At 54.8% G+C, this 17,100-nt stretch overlaps 1 protein-coding gene across 1 annotated transcript in view; it reads left to right on the forward strand.

The window, feature by feature from the left end:
• The window catches only part of SUGT1 (SGT1 assembly cochaperone of MIS12 kinetochore complex), a 205,121-nt gene that overhangs the window by 44,559 nt on the left and 143,462 nt on the right, over positions 1 to 17,100 (forward strand). Inside the window, exon 3 of the mRNA XM_085621970.1 lies at positions 4,582 to 4,616. Coding sequence (XP_085478096.1) covers positions 4,582 to 4,616 — 35 coding nt within the window. The remainder of the gene's footprint in view (positions 1 to 4,581; positions 4,617 to 17,100) is intronic.

The following is a 17,100-nucleotide window of genomic DNA, read 5'->3' on the forward strand; positions in this document are numbered from 1 at the left end:
TGCTCACTTTGCCACTGGATTCAAGCAAGCCTGGCTGAAGACGGCTGAAATGCCAGAAACCGGTCCTAGGAAGCTTGTTTCCGGTCCAGGGAAGACATGGCTTGGCAGCTCGGGCTGGACTGTTCCCATGAGGCACAGGGTCAGACTGATTTGCATATGGCCATGTTTGAACTGGGGTGGCAGAGTGGGCTAAAGAACGGTGATGGATTAAACCCAAATCAGTTGACTGGGGGTGAGTGTTTGCAATGTTCAACACTCCGTCCATCATTTCCTTTGGTTTTTGCTTCATCCAAACATTCCCCAAATTATAGTACCCCGTCCGTTTCAGCAGTGTCTTAGATTCTGTTATTCCAAATCTTGAAGGAGTGTGTTAAGTGTCCTTGACTGTATATACATTTGTTATTGCATACCTATGAAACTAATAGTCCTATGTGACCATTCAGAATCATGGCCACTTTACAAAAGTAGGAAAGATCGTTAGTATTGGGGGCATAGGTATACAATTACTGAACAACTACCATTTTCCCACCACTCCATGTAGCAACCGGAAACCAGAAGTCAAGAGGTTAAGCTGCTTGTTCAGGGTAACTTTAAATCTTTTTGTATGATACTTTGTATCCAGCCCAGTGGTCCGGGTGATCCTTGTCTTCTGGTTTGAACATGACACCATCTACTTCACCTTTCTCCACTGCACTGTCCTGTACCAGAGGTGGGGAAAGGCCCTTAAGCTGTTACCCAAACGAGCCCGCATAAGTCTCAACCCAGACCCATGTCATCAGTGTTGTGAAATATTCCATCATCTTTCTCTGGTAAAATTCACATCTTCTAAATCATTAATTACCGTCTTTCATCAGCTGTTGTCATTTGTACCACGTCTATTCTTTGTAGTAGCATTGCTTAGTTTGTCTAAAGGATCTCAGCTAGATGGTGCCATCTGAAAAATGTCTCCTGGGAGTAGGATCACCAAGAGGTGTGTCTCGTAGGAACGTTTGCATTGTTTAAGACCTGATAATTGCATATTCACCACAACTTGCTGGTGATCAAACTCTTCTAGGGACAGCAACTTTCCAGTCACTGCCTTGGTCCTGCTGTTTGGTCACCCTCCGTGGCCTGCTGTCTTGTTACTCCCATGGCCAATGCTGATTTGTCACCAACAGGACTAATTTAAAGTTACCCCAGGCCTGCTTTTTGTTTTTCACTCCCAGGTCTTCTCTCTTGTCCTGTCAGCTTCCTCTCTTGCCCCCTGCTCCGAGGGATGCCCTCTTTTCTCTCCAGGGTTATTCTCTTGTCTCCCAAGCTCTGCTAACCTCTTTACCTGGCCCGGGCTTTCTTGCCAGTTAACCGAGCCAGGCTCTGTTATCATATACTTCTGCCAGGAGCCTTATGCCCCCGCCCCCTTGCTGGAGCCTGCTTTCTTGGGCCCTCGCCAGAGCCGCCTTCTTGGCCCCTCGCCGGAGCCTGTTTTCTTGGCCTCCTGCCTATTCTCATTGCCGCCTTACTTGTCACCCTGCCTTTTTCAGATGCCTACTTTCTTGAGTCCCCCAGCCCCCACTTCTTCCCAAGCCTGCTTTATTGCCCCCCCCCACTTCTTCCCAGAGCCTGCTTTCTTGCCCCCCCCCTTGCCTCTTCCTAGAGCCTGCTTTCATGGCCCCCTCTGCCTCTTTCCAGAGCCTGCTTTTTTTTGACCCACCCTCACCTTTGCTCTAGACTGCACCGACTGTCCCCGACTCTCTCAAAAGAAAAACAAGTTGCCATGTTCTGTTTTAATATGGGTCTTACTTGTTTTTTAATAGGTTAAATGAACAAACAAAACATATGCTTGCAAGGGAGTTAGACATTCTGACAACACTTGATAATGGTTGCTGGAATAAAAAGTCAGCTGCAGATATTTAGTTAATGGTGTATTGGCTTCCAAAATATTGGGGACCTATAGCCCAGTAGTGTAGGATTGTTTTATATTGCGTTGCCCTTTTGATTAGTGTAATTAATAACCTTTATTTCGTGGGATAGGGTGATTCATCCTTGACATATGCACTGGCTAAAGGTCTTCCTCAGATCTGGAAATACCAGTTGCTCCACCACCACTTAAAGCATGTTGTGCTTAAGGCTTTGTTTAATTTGCAAGTGTTTTTCAGTGCTGTGTTGTCCTCTATTTTAGTCTTAGAAAATACGGTTGCATGTTTCCACAACAATGATCTAAATGACAACACCAGACTCCTGTGTCATATACTAGAAAGGGCCGGCAAGACTGGCAAACCAGCGGTGACCATCACACTAGACGCCGAGAAAGCGTTTGATAGGGTATCATGGCATTTCCTGGAGCAGTGCATGCAGACATACAACCTGGGGACTCATTCACACGGAAAGTTATGGCACTATACGAGAAACCCAGAGCTCGTATTGTAGTCAATGGGGCAGCCTCAGATCCCTTCACCCTCCAGCGAGGGACAAGGCAAGGTTGCCCCCTGTCCCCCTCGTTGTTCCTACTGGCCCTAGAAAAACTGATTAGAGATGTCGAGGCCAATAAGGAGATGAAGGGGATCACCATCAATGAGGTCACAGTCAAACTAGCCGCGTACACGGACGACATTCTCATTGTCACCGAAAGCCCTAAATCCTCTATCACGGCCCTCATGGAGACCATAGATAAGTACTCCACCCTCTCTGTTTACAAGCTAAATAAGGACAAATCAGAATGTAAACCACTTAACATATACACCACTAGAGAGATACTGGGGGATTCGGGCCTTGCCTGGCAAACCGGTTTCATTAAATACCTAGGTATACACTTTGGGAATTACCTCAAAAGCACACTTGAACAAAATGAAAAACGAATGCTAGACAATACAAAGACGCTGTTGGAAGGTTGGTGGCCCAAATTCATAACATGGTGGGGGAGGATAGAGACGGTGAAGATGATGATCACCCTAATGGTCAACTACCTGTCAAATATGCTCCCTCTAATACTCACAGACGAATTCCATCGCAAAATAGACAAGATGCTAAATAATTTCATCTGGCGAGACAAAAAAGCGAGGATAAGCCTTAAAAAGCCAAGATTAGATAAAAAACTGGGGGGCCTAAACCTGGCGGATTTCAAAACTTTTCAAACTGCATTTTTAGCGAAACAGGGGAGCTACTGGATCCTGCCCAGCCAGGATTACACACCGGTCTGGCTCGGACTTGAGAGAGCCATACTAAACAACCTTGAACCATTAGCTCTCCTAACAGCTAACAAACAGACTCTAGCAGCAAACCCAATACTCAAAAACACGAGAAATGCCCTACTAAAAGTAGATCAAAGGATGGAACACGGCATAAAAAACTCAGGATGGGAATCACTGTGGGCAAACGCTAGGATAAAATACAGAGGCAAACCACTATCTATCTACTCATGGAAAAAAATAGGTATCTCCCACCCTGTCCAGCTTGAAGAGGGAGGGAACCCCTCCACTTTCAGCATGCTAAAAAACAAACATAACTTGCCAGACATAGAACTATACAACTTCCTTAAAATCAAAACAGCCCTGACCAAAGCGAAACTCTGTAATGTCAAGCCCTCAATTATCCAATACATGACTAATCTCAACAGAATAGGCCACCAGGTATCCCACCTTTATAGACTATTACGACCCAGCTCAACCAAACTTGATGAAAAGACACTCACTTACAGGGAGTCTCAACTCGGCGGCACACTCAGCGAGAAAGAGATCCAGATGCTATGGGCCTCCCCTACGCAAAACAAAATATCCCCGGTACTAGCTCAGACAAAGTTCTGGATATTACGCAAAACCTACTGGACCCCGGCTTGCCTGGCGACCCTGGGCCTGAAGGCCAATGATCAGTGCTGGAATTGCAATAAGGGAAAGGGGGACCTGGCACACCTGATATATCACTGTCCCAAAGTCAAAACATTCTGGGAGAAGATCTTCACTTTCCTAAACAAAATGTTAGGTTGCACTTCAAAAACGAAATTTGCTACCCTTGTAACTGCTTTTATTAAGACCGAGGTAGACTCACAACAAGACAGAGACCTACTGGATCTCCTAACAGCGGGAGTAAAAATTATACTCACTAAATGGAAAGTAACCTTCAATGCAACGTTCAAGGGATGGCTCAAGTGGGTGACGTATCTCAGAGGTGCTGACACAGTTGCCCTACGTGACTCACCATGGAAACAGCCCTGCAGGCGCATGTGGGCATCACTGGACAAGTTCTTAGACCCATATGAGCCGTCATGAATAGGCCCAGCAGAAAGACCCGGAAAGCAAACCCTCACGAGACAATAGCGAGAAAATAGAACTTCTGGCATGTTATATCTCTTTCTCTCTCTATCCTATTTCCTATCATTACCCCATCCTCTCTTTCCCATACGAGGACAGTGGATGGGGGGCAGTCAAGCTACCGGAATTGTTCTACAGCTAACCCAGCCAGTTTTGGGCTGCCCTGTAACAACAAAGCGATGCAGAATACATGTTATATGTTAATTGTCATATGTTGTAAAAAACAATAAAAAGCATATTGAAATAAAAAAAAAGATCTAAATGACCTTTTCTCTTATACTTTACATGTCATGGACAGACCACAAAGCAACAGCCTCCCACATCAAAGACCAAGTAAGTTGTTAAATGCAATAAACAGTATTTTCCTGACTGGTAAACCGTTATTACAGCCCATCACATTTAGCTCACTTAGCAAATACTTTTCATGTCTCAAGAAATCCACTCGCCCTCTCGCTATGGCTAGTCAGATTTTATCAGGATAAGTTATTTATTTTTAGGGCCTACTGGCCCATTCTGGCGAACTGACAAACAAGTCTTTTATTTATTCAGGAGGTAAATGAATAATAAATGATGCCTTTAAATCTTGTTTTATCTTGTATTTACTCTAGTTCAGAGACAAAGGTCAAATGTCTGTTTATGTCTTATAATGTGCTGCTTATTTTATTCTACAGGTTGGTGTTTACTTTATCTGACTGCAAAGTTAGAGGATTTTGTTTAAAGAACTGTTTGACATTCCTGCTTACGAAGACTAAAATGAAAGTGTGGTAAATGAAGATGCAGAGTACCCAGTAGGATAGATGAAACAGGATAAGGTTTATGCTCAAGCTAGGAGTTTCAGGTTACAGGTAAAGATGGTAGTAAGGAAGCAGGAAGGCCCCCTGGGAGCAGCATCCTTGCTGCTCAGTCCATGCATTCCAACGGACATTCAAACCATGCACACATCAGCATTCTATTACCTCACAGTCCCACTGGCTGTGCTGCAGGGAACATATAACTAAGGGGAGAATGCATAGCATAGAAATGAAGATATATTCACCAAAAGAGGTAGAATGCACACCAAATTAAACCCTTATAAGATTTTGCAGTGCTCAAAGGTTGTATGTTGCAGCATGCAGCCCTGGAAGCGTCCTCCGCCTGTGCGTGCAAAATATAGTTAAATGTTGACTTCTCGTCTGGTCCCAACCCCGGATGCATAGCAAAAAGTTAGTTCTCAGATAAATAAGTTCCAACCATTTTTTTCCATTTCAAATTGAAACCATAAATTGGACAAATAATGGAATAAACTGTTGGAACTTATTTATCTGAGAACTAACTTTGCTGTGCATCCTGGGTTGGGGCCTGACGAGGAGCCAACATTTATCTAAATAGTAATGAAGATACCATAGAAAGGCTGTAGGATGTCAGTTATTTTCTAACACACATTCAAATAACATGAAAATGAACTTCACAACCATTTCAAAATATATTTCAGCATTTATAAAAGCAATTTCTTTTTGTAAATCAGTGTGATGAAACAAAAGAATTTAATAGGATGAAAACAAATCCGAACACTTAACTTGGTGATCTGCAAATTATGTATATTTTTGCTGAAACTCAGTTTCCACAGATTGTTTAGACAATATATAGTGTTATCAGTAAATATAGTGTTATCAGTAAAACTGCATGTTAATTAGCAAGTTTGTGGCCATTTCATTGGAAAATGTTGTATTTGTAAATGACAGTATGCTATCACATCATCCTTTAGTTGTATACTCATTAAAAGTGAGTTTTTAAACATTAATTGAGAAACATTCTTGTCCCCGTCCTGAGGACAGTGCTATTAGAGAACTAAGAGGCAAATCAGGGATAATGTGTTCCTTACATGTGGGCTAGATTTTTATTATACATGGAGCAAAATTTAAGGCTATTAAATAAATCAAGAGGTTTTTGTACAGCAGAAATGCTGAACCTGCATATTTGAAGGTGTTCTCTTATGTGATAATGACAAATAATGCTGTAAAACCCCAGCCCACCCGCCGGACGTACGTACGTACGACGTACGACGGACGTACGCCGGACGTACGACGCCGCCACCCTCAACGCACTCAACGCCGGCCGAAGCCCAGGATGCTACCGAGCCACCCCGAGACGCACCCACGGACCCTTCTGCTGCAACTCCTGCAAGTTCACCTGCATCCGGACCTGCACTACTCCAGCACCAACCAAGACGAGCAACAGCAGCAGCCACCTGAAATGCATCCTGCTCAACACCCGCTCCGTCCACAGACACGCCGTCGAGCTCTGGAACCTGCTCGACACCACAGCCCCAGACGTCGCCTTCCTCACGGAAACCTGGATGAACGCCTCCTCAACGCCCGACATTGCCATCGCCATCCCAGACGGCTACAAGATCATCCGAAGGGACCGCATCAACCACACCGGAGGAGGCATCGCCATCATCCACAGGAACACCATCCGCATCACGACCAACACCAACGACACCCTCGCACCCGCCGAGCACCTGCACTTCCAGGTCCACATCAACCCCAAGACCACCCTCCGAGGCACCCTCATCTACAGACCCCCGGGACCACGCACACAATTCAGCGAAGACATCGCCGACTTAATCAGCCCGCACGCCCTCCCCTCCGCTGTCTACATCCTCCTCGGGGACCTCAACTTCCACCTGGAGAACAACAACGACCGCAACACCACCACCCTGCTGGACAACCTCGCCAACCTCGGACTCAAGCAGCTGGTCACCACCCCCACCCACTACGCCGGACACACACTCGACCCCGTCTTCACATCCAGCAAGGACATCGCCTTCAGCCACGCCACCGGACTCCACTGGACGGACCACAGCTGCGTCCACTTCAGCTTCAGAAGGACCACGATCCACCACCACCAGCAACAGGTTGCACGCAGAAGCTGGAACAAGATCACAGCCGACCAGCTCGCGACCGCCCTGAGCAAGAACCCACCCACCAGCGCAACGAACCCCAGCCAAGCGGCCACCAACCTCACGAAGTGGATCAGCGACTGCGCAGACGACCTCGCCCCTCTGAAGACCCCGACTAGCAGACCCGGTAGCAAGAAAGCCCCATGGTTCACCGACGAACTCAAGAGCTCCAAGAAGAACTGCCGTGCCCTCGAGAGAACCTGGCGCAGAGACCCAACACCGGACAACATGACTGCCCTCAAGCTCGCAAACACCACCAACTCATTCACACCACCAAGAAAACCGCATTCAAGGAACGACTGGACAACAACGCACACAACAGCAAGGAACTCTTCAACATCGTCAAAGAGCTCTCCAACCCCAACGCCGGTAACAACGACATCACCCCTTCACAAGACCTCTGCAACTCCCTCACCTCCTACTTCCACAACAAGATCGCGGACATACACAACAGCTTCAGCACTCAACCGACGCACGCCACGACCGAACCACCGCCCCCCACCACCACCCTCCGCGCCTGGACCCCGATCAGCACCGAACACACCGTCCGCACGATGAACTCCATCCACTCCGGATCTCCTACCGACCCCTGCCCTCACCACGTCTTCAACAAGGCCGACGCTGTCATCGCACCCCACCTGCGGGACATCCTCAACACCTCCTTCGACACCGCTACCTTCCCGGAGAGCTGGAAGCACGCCGAACTCAGCGCTCTACTAAAGAAGCCATCAGCCGACCCCACCGACCTCAAGAACTACCGCCTCATCTCGCTGCTCCCGTTTCCTGCAAAAGTCATCGAGAAGACCGTCAACAAGCAGCTGGCCGCCTTCCTCGAGACGAACGGATCCCTCGACCTCTCGCAGTCTGGCTTCCGGGCCAACCACAGCACCGAGACCGCCCTGATCGCAGCCACCGATGACATCCGAGCTCTGCTTGACAACGGAGAAACAGCGGCCCTCATCCTCCTAGACCTCCGCGGCCTTCGACACTGTCTGCCACCGTACACTAGTGCAGCGACTCAGCAACGTCGGAATCCAGGAGAAGGCACTGGAGTGGATCATCTCCTTCCTCGCCGGAAGGACACAGAGTCCGCCTCCCCCCGTTCAGATCTGAAGCCACCGAAGTCATCTGCGTCGTTCCTCAAGGCTCCTCGCTCAGTCCAACCCTCTTCAACGTGTACATGAGCCCCCTCGCAGACATAGCACGCCAGCACAACCTCAACATCATCTCCTACGCCGACGACACCCAGCTGATTCTCTCCCTCACCAACGACCCCACCACCGCCAGAGCCAACCTCCACGAAGGGATGAAAGAGGTAGCCGAATTGATGAAGAACAGCCGCCTGAAACTGAACTCGGACAAGACGGAAGTCCTCATCCTGGGATCCTCACCCTCCGCCTGGGACGACTCCTGGTGGCCCCCCGCCCTAGGCAGCGCACCCAAACCAACAGACCACGCACGCAACCTGGGCTTCATCCTGGACTCCACCCTCTCCATGACCAGACAAGTCAACGCCGTCTCCTCGTCGTGCTTCAACATCCTGCGCATGCTACGAAAGATCTTCCGGTGGATCCCCACCGAGACCAGGAAGACGGTCACCCAGGCCCTCGTCGCCAGCCGTCTGGACTACGGCAACTCCCTCTACGCCGGAACCACCGCCAAACTCCAGAAAAGACTTCAGCGGATCCAGAACGCCTCAGCACGACTCATCCTGGACATCCCCCGTCGCAGCCTGTTAGACGGACCGGGAGGGTCGGCCGAGGTCAGGGGGAGAGGTCTCCGGGGAGAGCCGTCTCCAGCGATCGTACAGACAAATAACTTCCCCCCCCCCACAGACAGATACCACACAAGGATAAGATTTAGCGTTCTTTATATGCACTTCTTAAGGTACGATGAAATAGTACAAGGAGGTCTGGACTCAGGGGTCCCCTCGATTTAAGTCTCTCAGGATAGGGAAAGGGGTAGCGGGACAGTCTGTTTACCAGTCTGGTAGTTCGGATGATATGATGATTAGCTCACAATCCTCGAGCTTGGTGGTTTAGCTGGTACGGGCCGCGGCAGCGCCAGCAGGTCCCGGTAGAGATGGTCGGTACACGGTCCGCGGCAGCGCCAGCAGGTCCCGGTAGAGATGGTCGGTATACGGTCCGCGGCAGCGCCAGCAGGTCCCGGTGAGGATGGTCGTTACAACGGGCCGCGGCAGCGCCAGCAGGTCCCGACGAGGATGGATGTTGCAGAAGGCCGCGGCAGCGCCAGCAGGCAGGACGATAGTTCGCAAGATAGGGCTACGGCAGCGCCAGTAGTCCGTCAAGGCTGAGTTCTCTCGGTGTCTCTCAACTCCAGGATACAACTGCCTTCCTGCTCCGGAGCTGCTCCAGTTATAGGGCAGGCGCCCTTTGATGTCCGGACCCTCGCACTTGGAGGTCGGAGGGTCCGGGATGAAGGTGTCCAGACACCCAGCAGGGGGTGGAGCCAGGGCCTGGGGGAGCTGGAGGCGATCGGCACCTGGCGGGGGAAGAGCTCTTGACGCTTCGTTCTCCCATTGACCTGCCAAGTGGTCCGCTCACCTCCTGGGTGGATGGTGGTGCCGGGATGTCGGGGCCGGCCAGGCCCAGGGTTAGGGTCGGGGGGAGGCCACGCGGCCTCGTGGTGCGGGGCCCAAGATGACGGCTTGACCCGGCCGGGGGAGCCGGTGGGGGCTGGGGCCCGTGATACATGGAGGTCCGAGGGCAGGAGTTCCGTCGGGAGACGGGGTGCGGGTGCTTTTCGTGGGTCACGCCTGGCGGGCCGGGGCTTGGGCCCTGTCATGCGGGGAGGGAGCAAGCCCTTCGTGTGGCCTGTCCAACATGCGTCCCCCCCAGCTGAAGGCGGGGAGAGTCACCCATCTTCTTGGGGACTCTCCTCGTCGAGGCGGAAAAAGCGTGACAGGCCATCTGCGTTGGCGTGGTCTTGGCCCGGTCGGTGCTCCACGGTGAAGTCCATTCCCTGCAGGGAAATGGACCAGCGCAATAGTTTTGGGTTCTCCCCCCGCATCTGCATCAGCCACTGCAGGGGTCGATGGTCGGTTTGTACCCGGAAGTGGGTACCGAAGAGATAGGGCCGGAGCTTTTTGAGGGCCCACACCACTGCGAAGGCCTCCCTCTCGATGGTGCTCCAGCGCTGTTCTTGGGCCAGGAGACGTCGACTGATGAAGGCCACCGGCTGGTCATGACCTTCGGGGTTCAATTGGGAAAGAACCGCTCCGATGCCGTGGTCGGAGGCGTCTGTCTGTACCACGAATTCCCGACTGTAATCGGGGGCCTGGAGCACAGGGGCGGTGCACAGGGCGGCCTTCAGCTTCTCGAAGGCCGCTTGACAATCGGAGGTCCAGTTAATCCGCTTTGGTTGGTTTTTGGACGTGAGACCCGTGAGGGGCCCCACGATGCTGCCGTAGTCCTTCACGAACCGCCGGTAGTAGCCGGTGAGCCCCAAGAAGGCTCGGACCTCGGTCTGGGTGACGGGGGGCTGCCAGGACTGGATGGCAGCAATCTTAAGTTGCAGCGGGGCCACCAGCCCGCTTCCCACTTGGTGCCCAAGGTAGGTCACGGACCCTTGGCCAATTTGGCATTTGCCGGCCTTAATTGTGAGGCCGGCCCGCTGGAGGGCCTGTAGGACCTCTTGGAGGTGGAGGAGGTGGTCGGACCAGTGGCGGCTGTATACAGCGATATCGTCCAGGTAGGCAGCGCTGAACTCTTCGAGCCCCGCCAAGACCTGGTTCACAAGGCGTTGAAAGGGCATGACCTTGAATTGGTAGTGGCCATCGGGGGTAGAGAAGGCTGACCGTTCCTGAGCCCGGGGTGTGAGACCGATCTGCCAGTAGCCCGCTGTTAGGTCGAAGATACTGAGGTAGCGGGCGGCCCCCAGCCGGTCGATCAATTCGTCCGCTCGGGGGATAGGATGAGCGTCGGTCCGGGTGACAGCGTTCAAGCCCCGGTAGTCGACGCAGAATCTCAGTTAAGGTGTGGTGCCGGGGGCAGCGGCTTTGGGGACTAATACAACCGGGCTGGCCCAGAGACTGTCCGAGGGCTCGATGACCCCGATCGTGAGCATTTTGGCCACTTCCTCTTGTATGCAGGCCCGTACCCGATCTGGTACGCGGTAGGCCCGGTGTCGGATAGGGGGACTGTCCCCGGTGTCCACGTCGTGCAAACACCAAGGGGTGACCCCGGGGGTGAGGGAGAACAGTGTAGCGAACCGCAGCAGGAGGTTCCGGCAGCCCTGGCGTTGCTCCGGGGTGAGGGCATCAGAGAGCCGGACCCTGTCCACGGAGCCGTCATTCTCCTGAGTCTTCAGGAGATCCGGGAGGGGTTCGGAGTCTTCCTCTGCCCCACTGTCCGTAGCCATCAGGAGGCTGAGTTCTGAGCGCACAAAGTGTGGTTTGAGTCTGTTGGTGTGGAGGACCCGAAGGGGGTTCCGGGAGGTCCCCATGTCGATGAGGTAAGTGACGGGGCTTTTGCGCTCGACCACTTTGAAGGGCCCCGTCCACTTATCTTGCAAGGCACATGGTTCGGTGGGGGACATCACCCACACTTGTTGACCAGGCTCGAACTCGACGGAGGAGGCATTGTGATCATACCATCTCTTCATGTCTTCCTGGCTGGCCTCGAGGTTCGCCTTGGCCATCTCCCTGAAGCGCCGGGTCTGATTGCGTAGGGCCAGGAGGTATTTGAAGACGTCTGGAGGGGTCTTTAGGGGGGCCATCTCCCAACCTTCCTTGACTAGGCTGAGGGGCCCTCGCACAGGGTGCCCGTACAGGAGTTCGAAAGGGCTAAAGCCGAGGGACTTCTCGGTAGGCGAAGAGGAGGCACGGGAGTAGTACATCCCACTGGCGACGGAGGGGCTCTTCCAATCCCCCAATCATCCCCTTGAGAGTGCGGTTGAAACGCTCCACTAGTCCGTTCCCTTGGGGGTGATAGGGGGTCGTGAATCTGTAGGTGACCCCGCATTGTTGCCAGAGGGACTTCATGTATTTGGAGATGAAGTTCGTGCCTCGGTCGCTGACGACTTCTCGGGGGAAGCCCACCCGGGAGAAGATCCCCATTAAGGCCCGGCCAACCACCGGAGCTGTCACGGTTCGTAGGGGCACCGCCTCGGGGTAGCGGGTGGCATGGTCCACCAGTACCAGGATGAACCTGTGTCCTTGTGCCGTGCGGGGGTCCAGGGGCCCCACAATGTCTATTCCTACCCTCTCGAACGGGGTGGTGACCACAGGGAAGGGTTGCAGAGGGGCTTTCAGCTTACGACCACTCTTCCCGCTGGCTTGGCACGTGGGGCAGGACCGGCAGTGGTTCAGGACGTCGTTCCTCATTTTCGGCCAGAAAAAGTTGGTCACTAGGCGACTGTAAGTTTTGTCCTGGCCCGCCAAACTCCAGAAAAGACTTCAGCGGATCCAGAACGCCTCAGCACGACTCATCCTGGACATCCCCCGTCGCAGCCTGTTAGACGGACCGGGAGGGTCGGCCGAGGTCAGGGGGAGAGGTCTCCGGGGAGAGCCGTCTCCAGCGATCGTACAGACAAATAACTTCCCCCCCCCCACAGACAGATACCACACAAGGATAAGATTTAGCGTTCTTTATATGCACTTCTTAAGGAACGATGAAATAGTACAAGGAGGTCTGGACTCAGGGGTCCCCTCGATTAAGTCTCTCAGGATAGGGAAAGGGGTAGCGGGACAGTCTGTTTACCAGTCTGGTAGTTCGGATGATATGATGATTAGCTCACAATCCTCGAGCTTGGTGGTTTAGCTGGTACGGGCCGCGGCAGCGCCAGCAGGTCCCGGTAGAGATGGTCGGTACACGGTCCGCGGCAGCGCCAGCAGGTCCCGGTAGAGATGGTCGGTATACGGTCCGCGGCAGCGCCAGCAGGTCCCGGTGAGGATGGTCGTTACAACGGGCCGCGGCAGCGCCAGCAGGTCCCGACGAGGATGGATGTTGCAGAAGGCCGCGGCAGCGCCAGCAGGCAGGACGATAGTTCGCAAGATAGGGCTACGGCAGCGCCAGTAGTCCGTCAAGGCTGAGTTCTCTCGGTGTCTCTCAACTCCAGGATACAACTGCCTTCCTGCTCCGGAGCTGCTCCAGTTATAGGGCAGGCGCCCTTTGATGTCCGGACCCTCGCACTTGGAGGTCGGAGGGTCCGGGATGAAGGTGTCCAGACACCCAGCAGGGGGTGGAGCCAGGGCCTGGGGGAGCTGGAGGCGATCGGCACCTGGCGGGGGAAGAGCTCTTGACGCTTCGTTCTCCCATTGACCTGCCAAGTGGTCCGCTCACCTCCTGGGTGGATGGTGGTGCCGGGATGTCGGGCCGGCCAGGCCCAGGGTTAGGGTCGGGGGGAGGCCACGCGGCCTCGTGGTGCGGGGCCCAAGATGACGGCTTGACCCGGCCGGGGGAGCCGGTGGGGGCTGGGGCCCGTGATACATGGAGGTCCGAGGGCAGGAGTTCCGTCGGGAGACGGGGTGCGGGTGCTTTTCGTGGGTCACGCCTGGCGGGCCGGGGCTTGGGCCCTGTCATGCGGGGAGGGAGCAAGCCCTTCGTGTGGCCTGTCCAACATGCGTCCCCCCCAGCTGAAGGCGGGGAGAGTCACCCATCTTCTTGGGGACTCTCCTCGTCGAGGCGGAAAAAGCGTGACAGGCCATCTGCGTTGGCGTGGTCTTGGCCCGGTCGGTGCTCCACGGTGAAGTCCATTCCCTGCAGGGAAATGGACCAGCGCAATAGTTTTGGGTTCTCCCCCCGCATCTGCATCAGCCACTGCAGGGGTCGATGGTCGGTTTGTACCCGGAAGTGGGTACCGAAGAGATAGGGCCGGAGCTTTTTGAGGGCCCACACCACTGCGAAGGCCTCCCTCTCGATGGTGCTCCAGCGCTGTTCTTGGGCCAGGAGACGTCGACTGATGAAGGCCACCGGCTGGTCATGACCTTCGGGGTTCAATTGGGAAAGAACCGCTCCGATGCCGTGGTCGGAGGCGTCTGTCTGTACCACGAATTCCCGACTGTAATCGGGGGCCTGGAGCACAGGGGCGGTGCACAGGGCGGCCTTCAGCTTCTCGAAGGCCGCTTGACAATCGGAGGTCCAGTTAATCCGCTTTGGTTGGTTTTTGGACGTGAGACCCGTGAGGGGCCCCACGATGCTGCCGTAGTCCTTCACGAACCGCCGGTAGTAGCCGGTGAGCCCCAAGAAGGCTCGGACCTCGGTCTGGGTGACGGGGGGCTGCCAGGACTGGATGGCAGCAATCTTAAGTTGCAGCGGGGCCACCAGCCCGCTTCCCACTTGGTGCCCAAGGTAGGTCACGGACCCTTGGCCAATTTGGCATTTGCCGGCCTTAATTGTGAGGCCGGCCCGCTGGAGGGCCTGTAGGACCTCTTGGAGGTGGAGGAGGTGGTCGGACCAGTGGCGGCTGTATACAGCGATATCGTCCAGGTAGGCAGCGCTGAACTCTTCGAGCCCCGCCAAGACCTGGTTCACAAGGCGTTGAAAGGGCATGACCTTGAATTGGTAGTGGCCATCGGGGGTAGAGAAGGCTGACCGTTCCTGAGCCCGGGGTGTGAGACCGATCTGCCAGTAGCCCGCTGTTAGGTCGAAGATACTGAGGTAGCGGGCGGCCCCCAGCCGGTCGATCAATTCGTCCGCTCGGGGGATAGGATGAGCGTCGGTCCGGGTGACAGCGTTCAAGCCCCGGTAGTCGACGCAGAATCTCAGTTAAGGTGTGGTGCCGGGGGCAGCGGCTTTGGGGACTAATACAACCGGGCTGGCCCAGAGACTGTCCGAGGGCTCGATGACCCCGATCGTGAGCATTTTGGCCACTTCCTCTTGTATGCAGGCCCGTACCCGATCTGGTACGCGGTAGGCCCGGTGTCGGATAGGGGGACTGTCCCCGGTGTCCACGTCGTGCAAACACCAAGGGGTGACCCCGGGGGTGAGGGAGAACAGTGTAGCGAACCGCAGCAGGAGGTTCCGGCAGCCCTGGCGTTGCTCCGGGGTGAGGGCATCAGAGAGCCGGACCCTGTCCACGGAGCCGTCATTCTCCTGAGTCTTCAGGAGATCCGGGAGGGGTTCGGAGTCTTCCTCTGCCCCACTGTCCGTAGCCATCAGGAGGCTGAGTTCTGAGCGCACAAAGTGTGGTTTGAGTCTGTTGGTGTGGAGGACCCGAAGGGGGTTCCGGGAGGTCCCCATGTCGATGAGGTAAGTGACGGGGCTTTTGCGCTCGACCACTTTGAAGGGCCCCGTCCACTTATCTTGCAAGGCACATGGTTCGGTGGGGGACATCACCCACACTTGTTGACCAGGCTCGAACTCGACGGAGGAGGCATTGTGATCATACCATCTCTTCATGTCTTCCTGGCTGGCCTCGAGGTTCGCCTTGGCCATCTCCCTGAAGCGCCGGGTCTGATTGCGTAGGGCCAGGAGGTATTTGAAGACGTCTGGAGGGGTCTTTAGGGGGGCCATCTCCCAACCTTCCTTGACTAGGCTGAGGGGCCCTCGCACAGGGTGCCCGTACAGGAGTTCGAAAGGGCTAAAGCCGAGGGACTTCTGGGGGACTTCTCGGTAGGCGAAGAGGAGGCACGGGAGTAGTACATCCCACTGGCGACGGAGGGGCTCTTCCAATCCCCCAATCATCCCCTTGAGAGTGCGGTTGAAACGCTCCACTAGTCCGTTCCCTTGGGGGTGATAGGGGGTCGTGAATCTGTAGGTGACCCCGCATTGTTGCCAGAGGGACTTCATGTATTTGGAGATGAAGTTCGTGCCTCGGTCGCTGACGACTTCTCGGGGGAAGCCCACCCGGGAGAAGATCCCCATTAGGGCCCGGCCAACCACCGGAGCTGTCACGGTTCGTAGGGGCACCGCCTCGGGGTAGCGGGTGGCATGGTCCACCAGTACCAGGATGAACCTGTGTCCTTGTGCCGTGCGGGGGTCCAGGGGCCCCACAATGTCTATTCCTACCCTCTCGAACGGGGTGGTGACCACAGGGAAGGGTTGCAGAGGGGCTTTCAGCTTACGACCACTCTTCCCGCTGGCTTGGCACGTGGGGCAGGACCGGCAGTGGTTCAGGACGTCGTTCCTCATTTTCGGCCAGAAAAAGTTGGTCACTAGGCGACTGTAAGTTTTGTCCTGGCCCAGGTGTCCAGCCAGGGGGACATCGTGGGCCAGGTTGAGTAGGAAGTCTCTGAAGCGGAGAGGTACCACCAGCACTCGACCGGCCCCTAGCTCTGCGATTCTTTGTTCGCTGTATAGCAGGTCGTTATCCCAGTAGACCCAGTGAGATCCGGTGGAGTCCCCTGCGCTCTGGGCGCTGGCTTGTTGGCGGAGTCCCTCGAGGGAGGGGCAGGTCTTTTGTTCCTGGCGGAACTGTTCTTGGGTGGGCCCCCCTTCTTGACGCCACTGAGCCAGGCCGGGAAAGTCCTGGGGTTGCGCGTCCCCTTCGGTCGTTGGTTCCGGGGGGTTGGCCTTGTCGTTGTCTTCTACTGGGGCGACCGGGGGCGGAGGTGCTGGCCATTCCGGTTCTTCTGATCGGGGGACGGCACGGGCGGCCAAGGACCGGGTGGTTATTCAGGCCCAGTCCGGGAGGCCCAGCATCCCCAGGTGCTCTCTTCTCTCGACGGTGGCCCACGGGGAACTCTCGAGGTCATTCCCCAGGAGGAAGTCCACGGGGGCATCGTCCCGGACCGTCACCTTCAACAGGCCGGAGACCCCTCCCCATTCGAATGGGACGCAGGCCATTTGACACAGACTTTCAGAATTGTCGGCTGAGCGGACGGGGCAGAGAATGTTCAGCAGGATCTGCTCGGGCTTCACCAGGTGACAGCGGACGGCCGTCACACTGGCGCCTGTGTCACGCAAGGCCTCGGCC

Source organism: Triturus cristatus, chromosome 8 (assembly GCF_964204655.1).
Source record: "Triturus cristatus chromosome 8, aTriCri1.1, whole genome shotgun sequence".
NCBI lineage: Eukaryota > Metazoa > Chordata > Amphibia > Caudata > Salamandridae > Triturus > Triturus cristatus.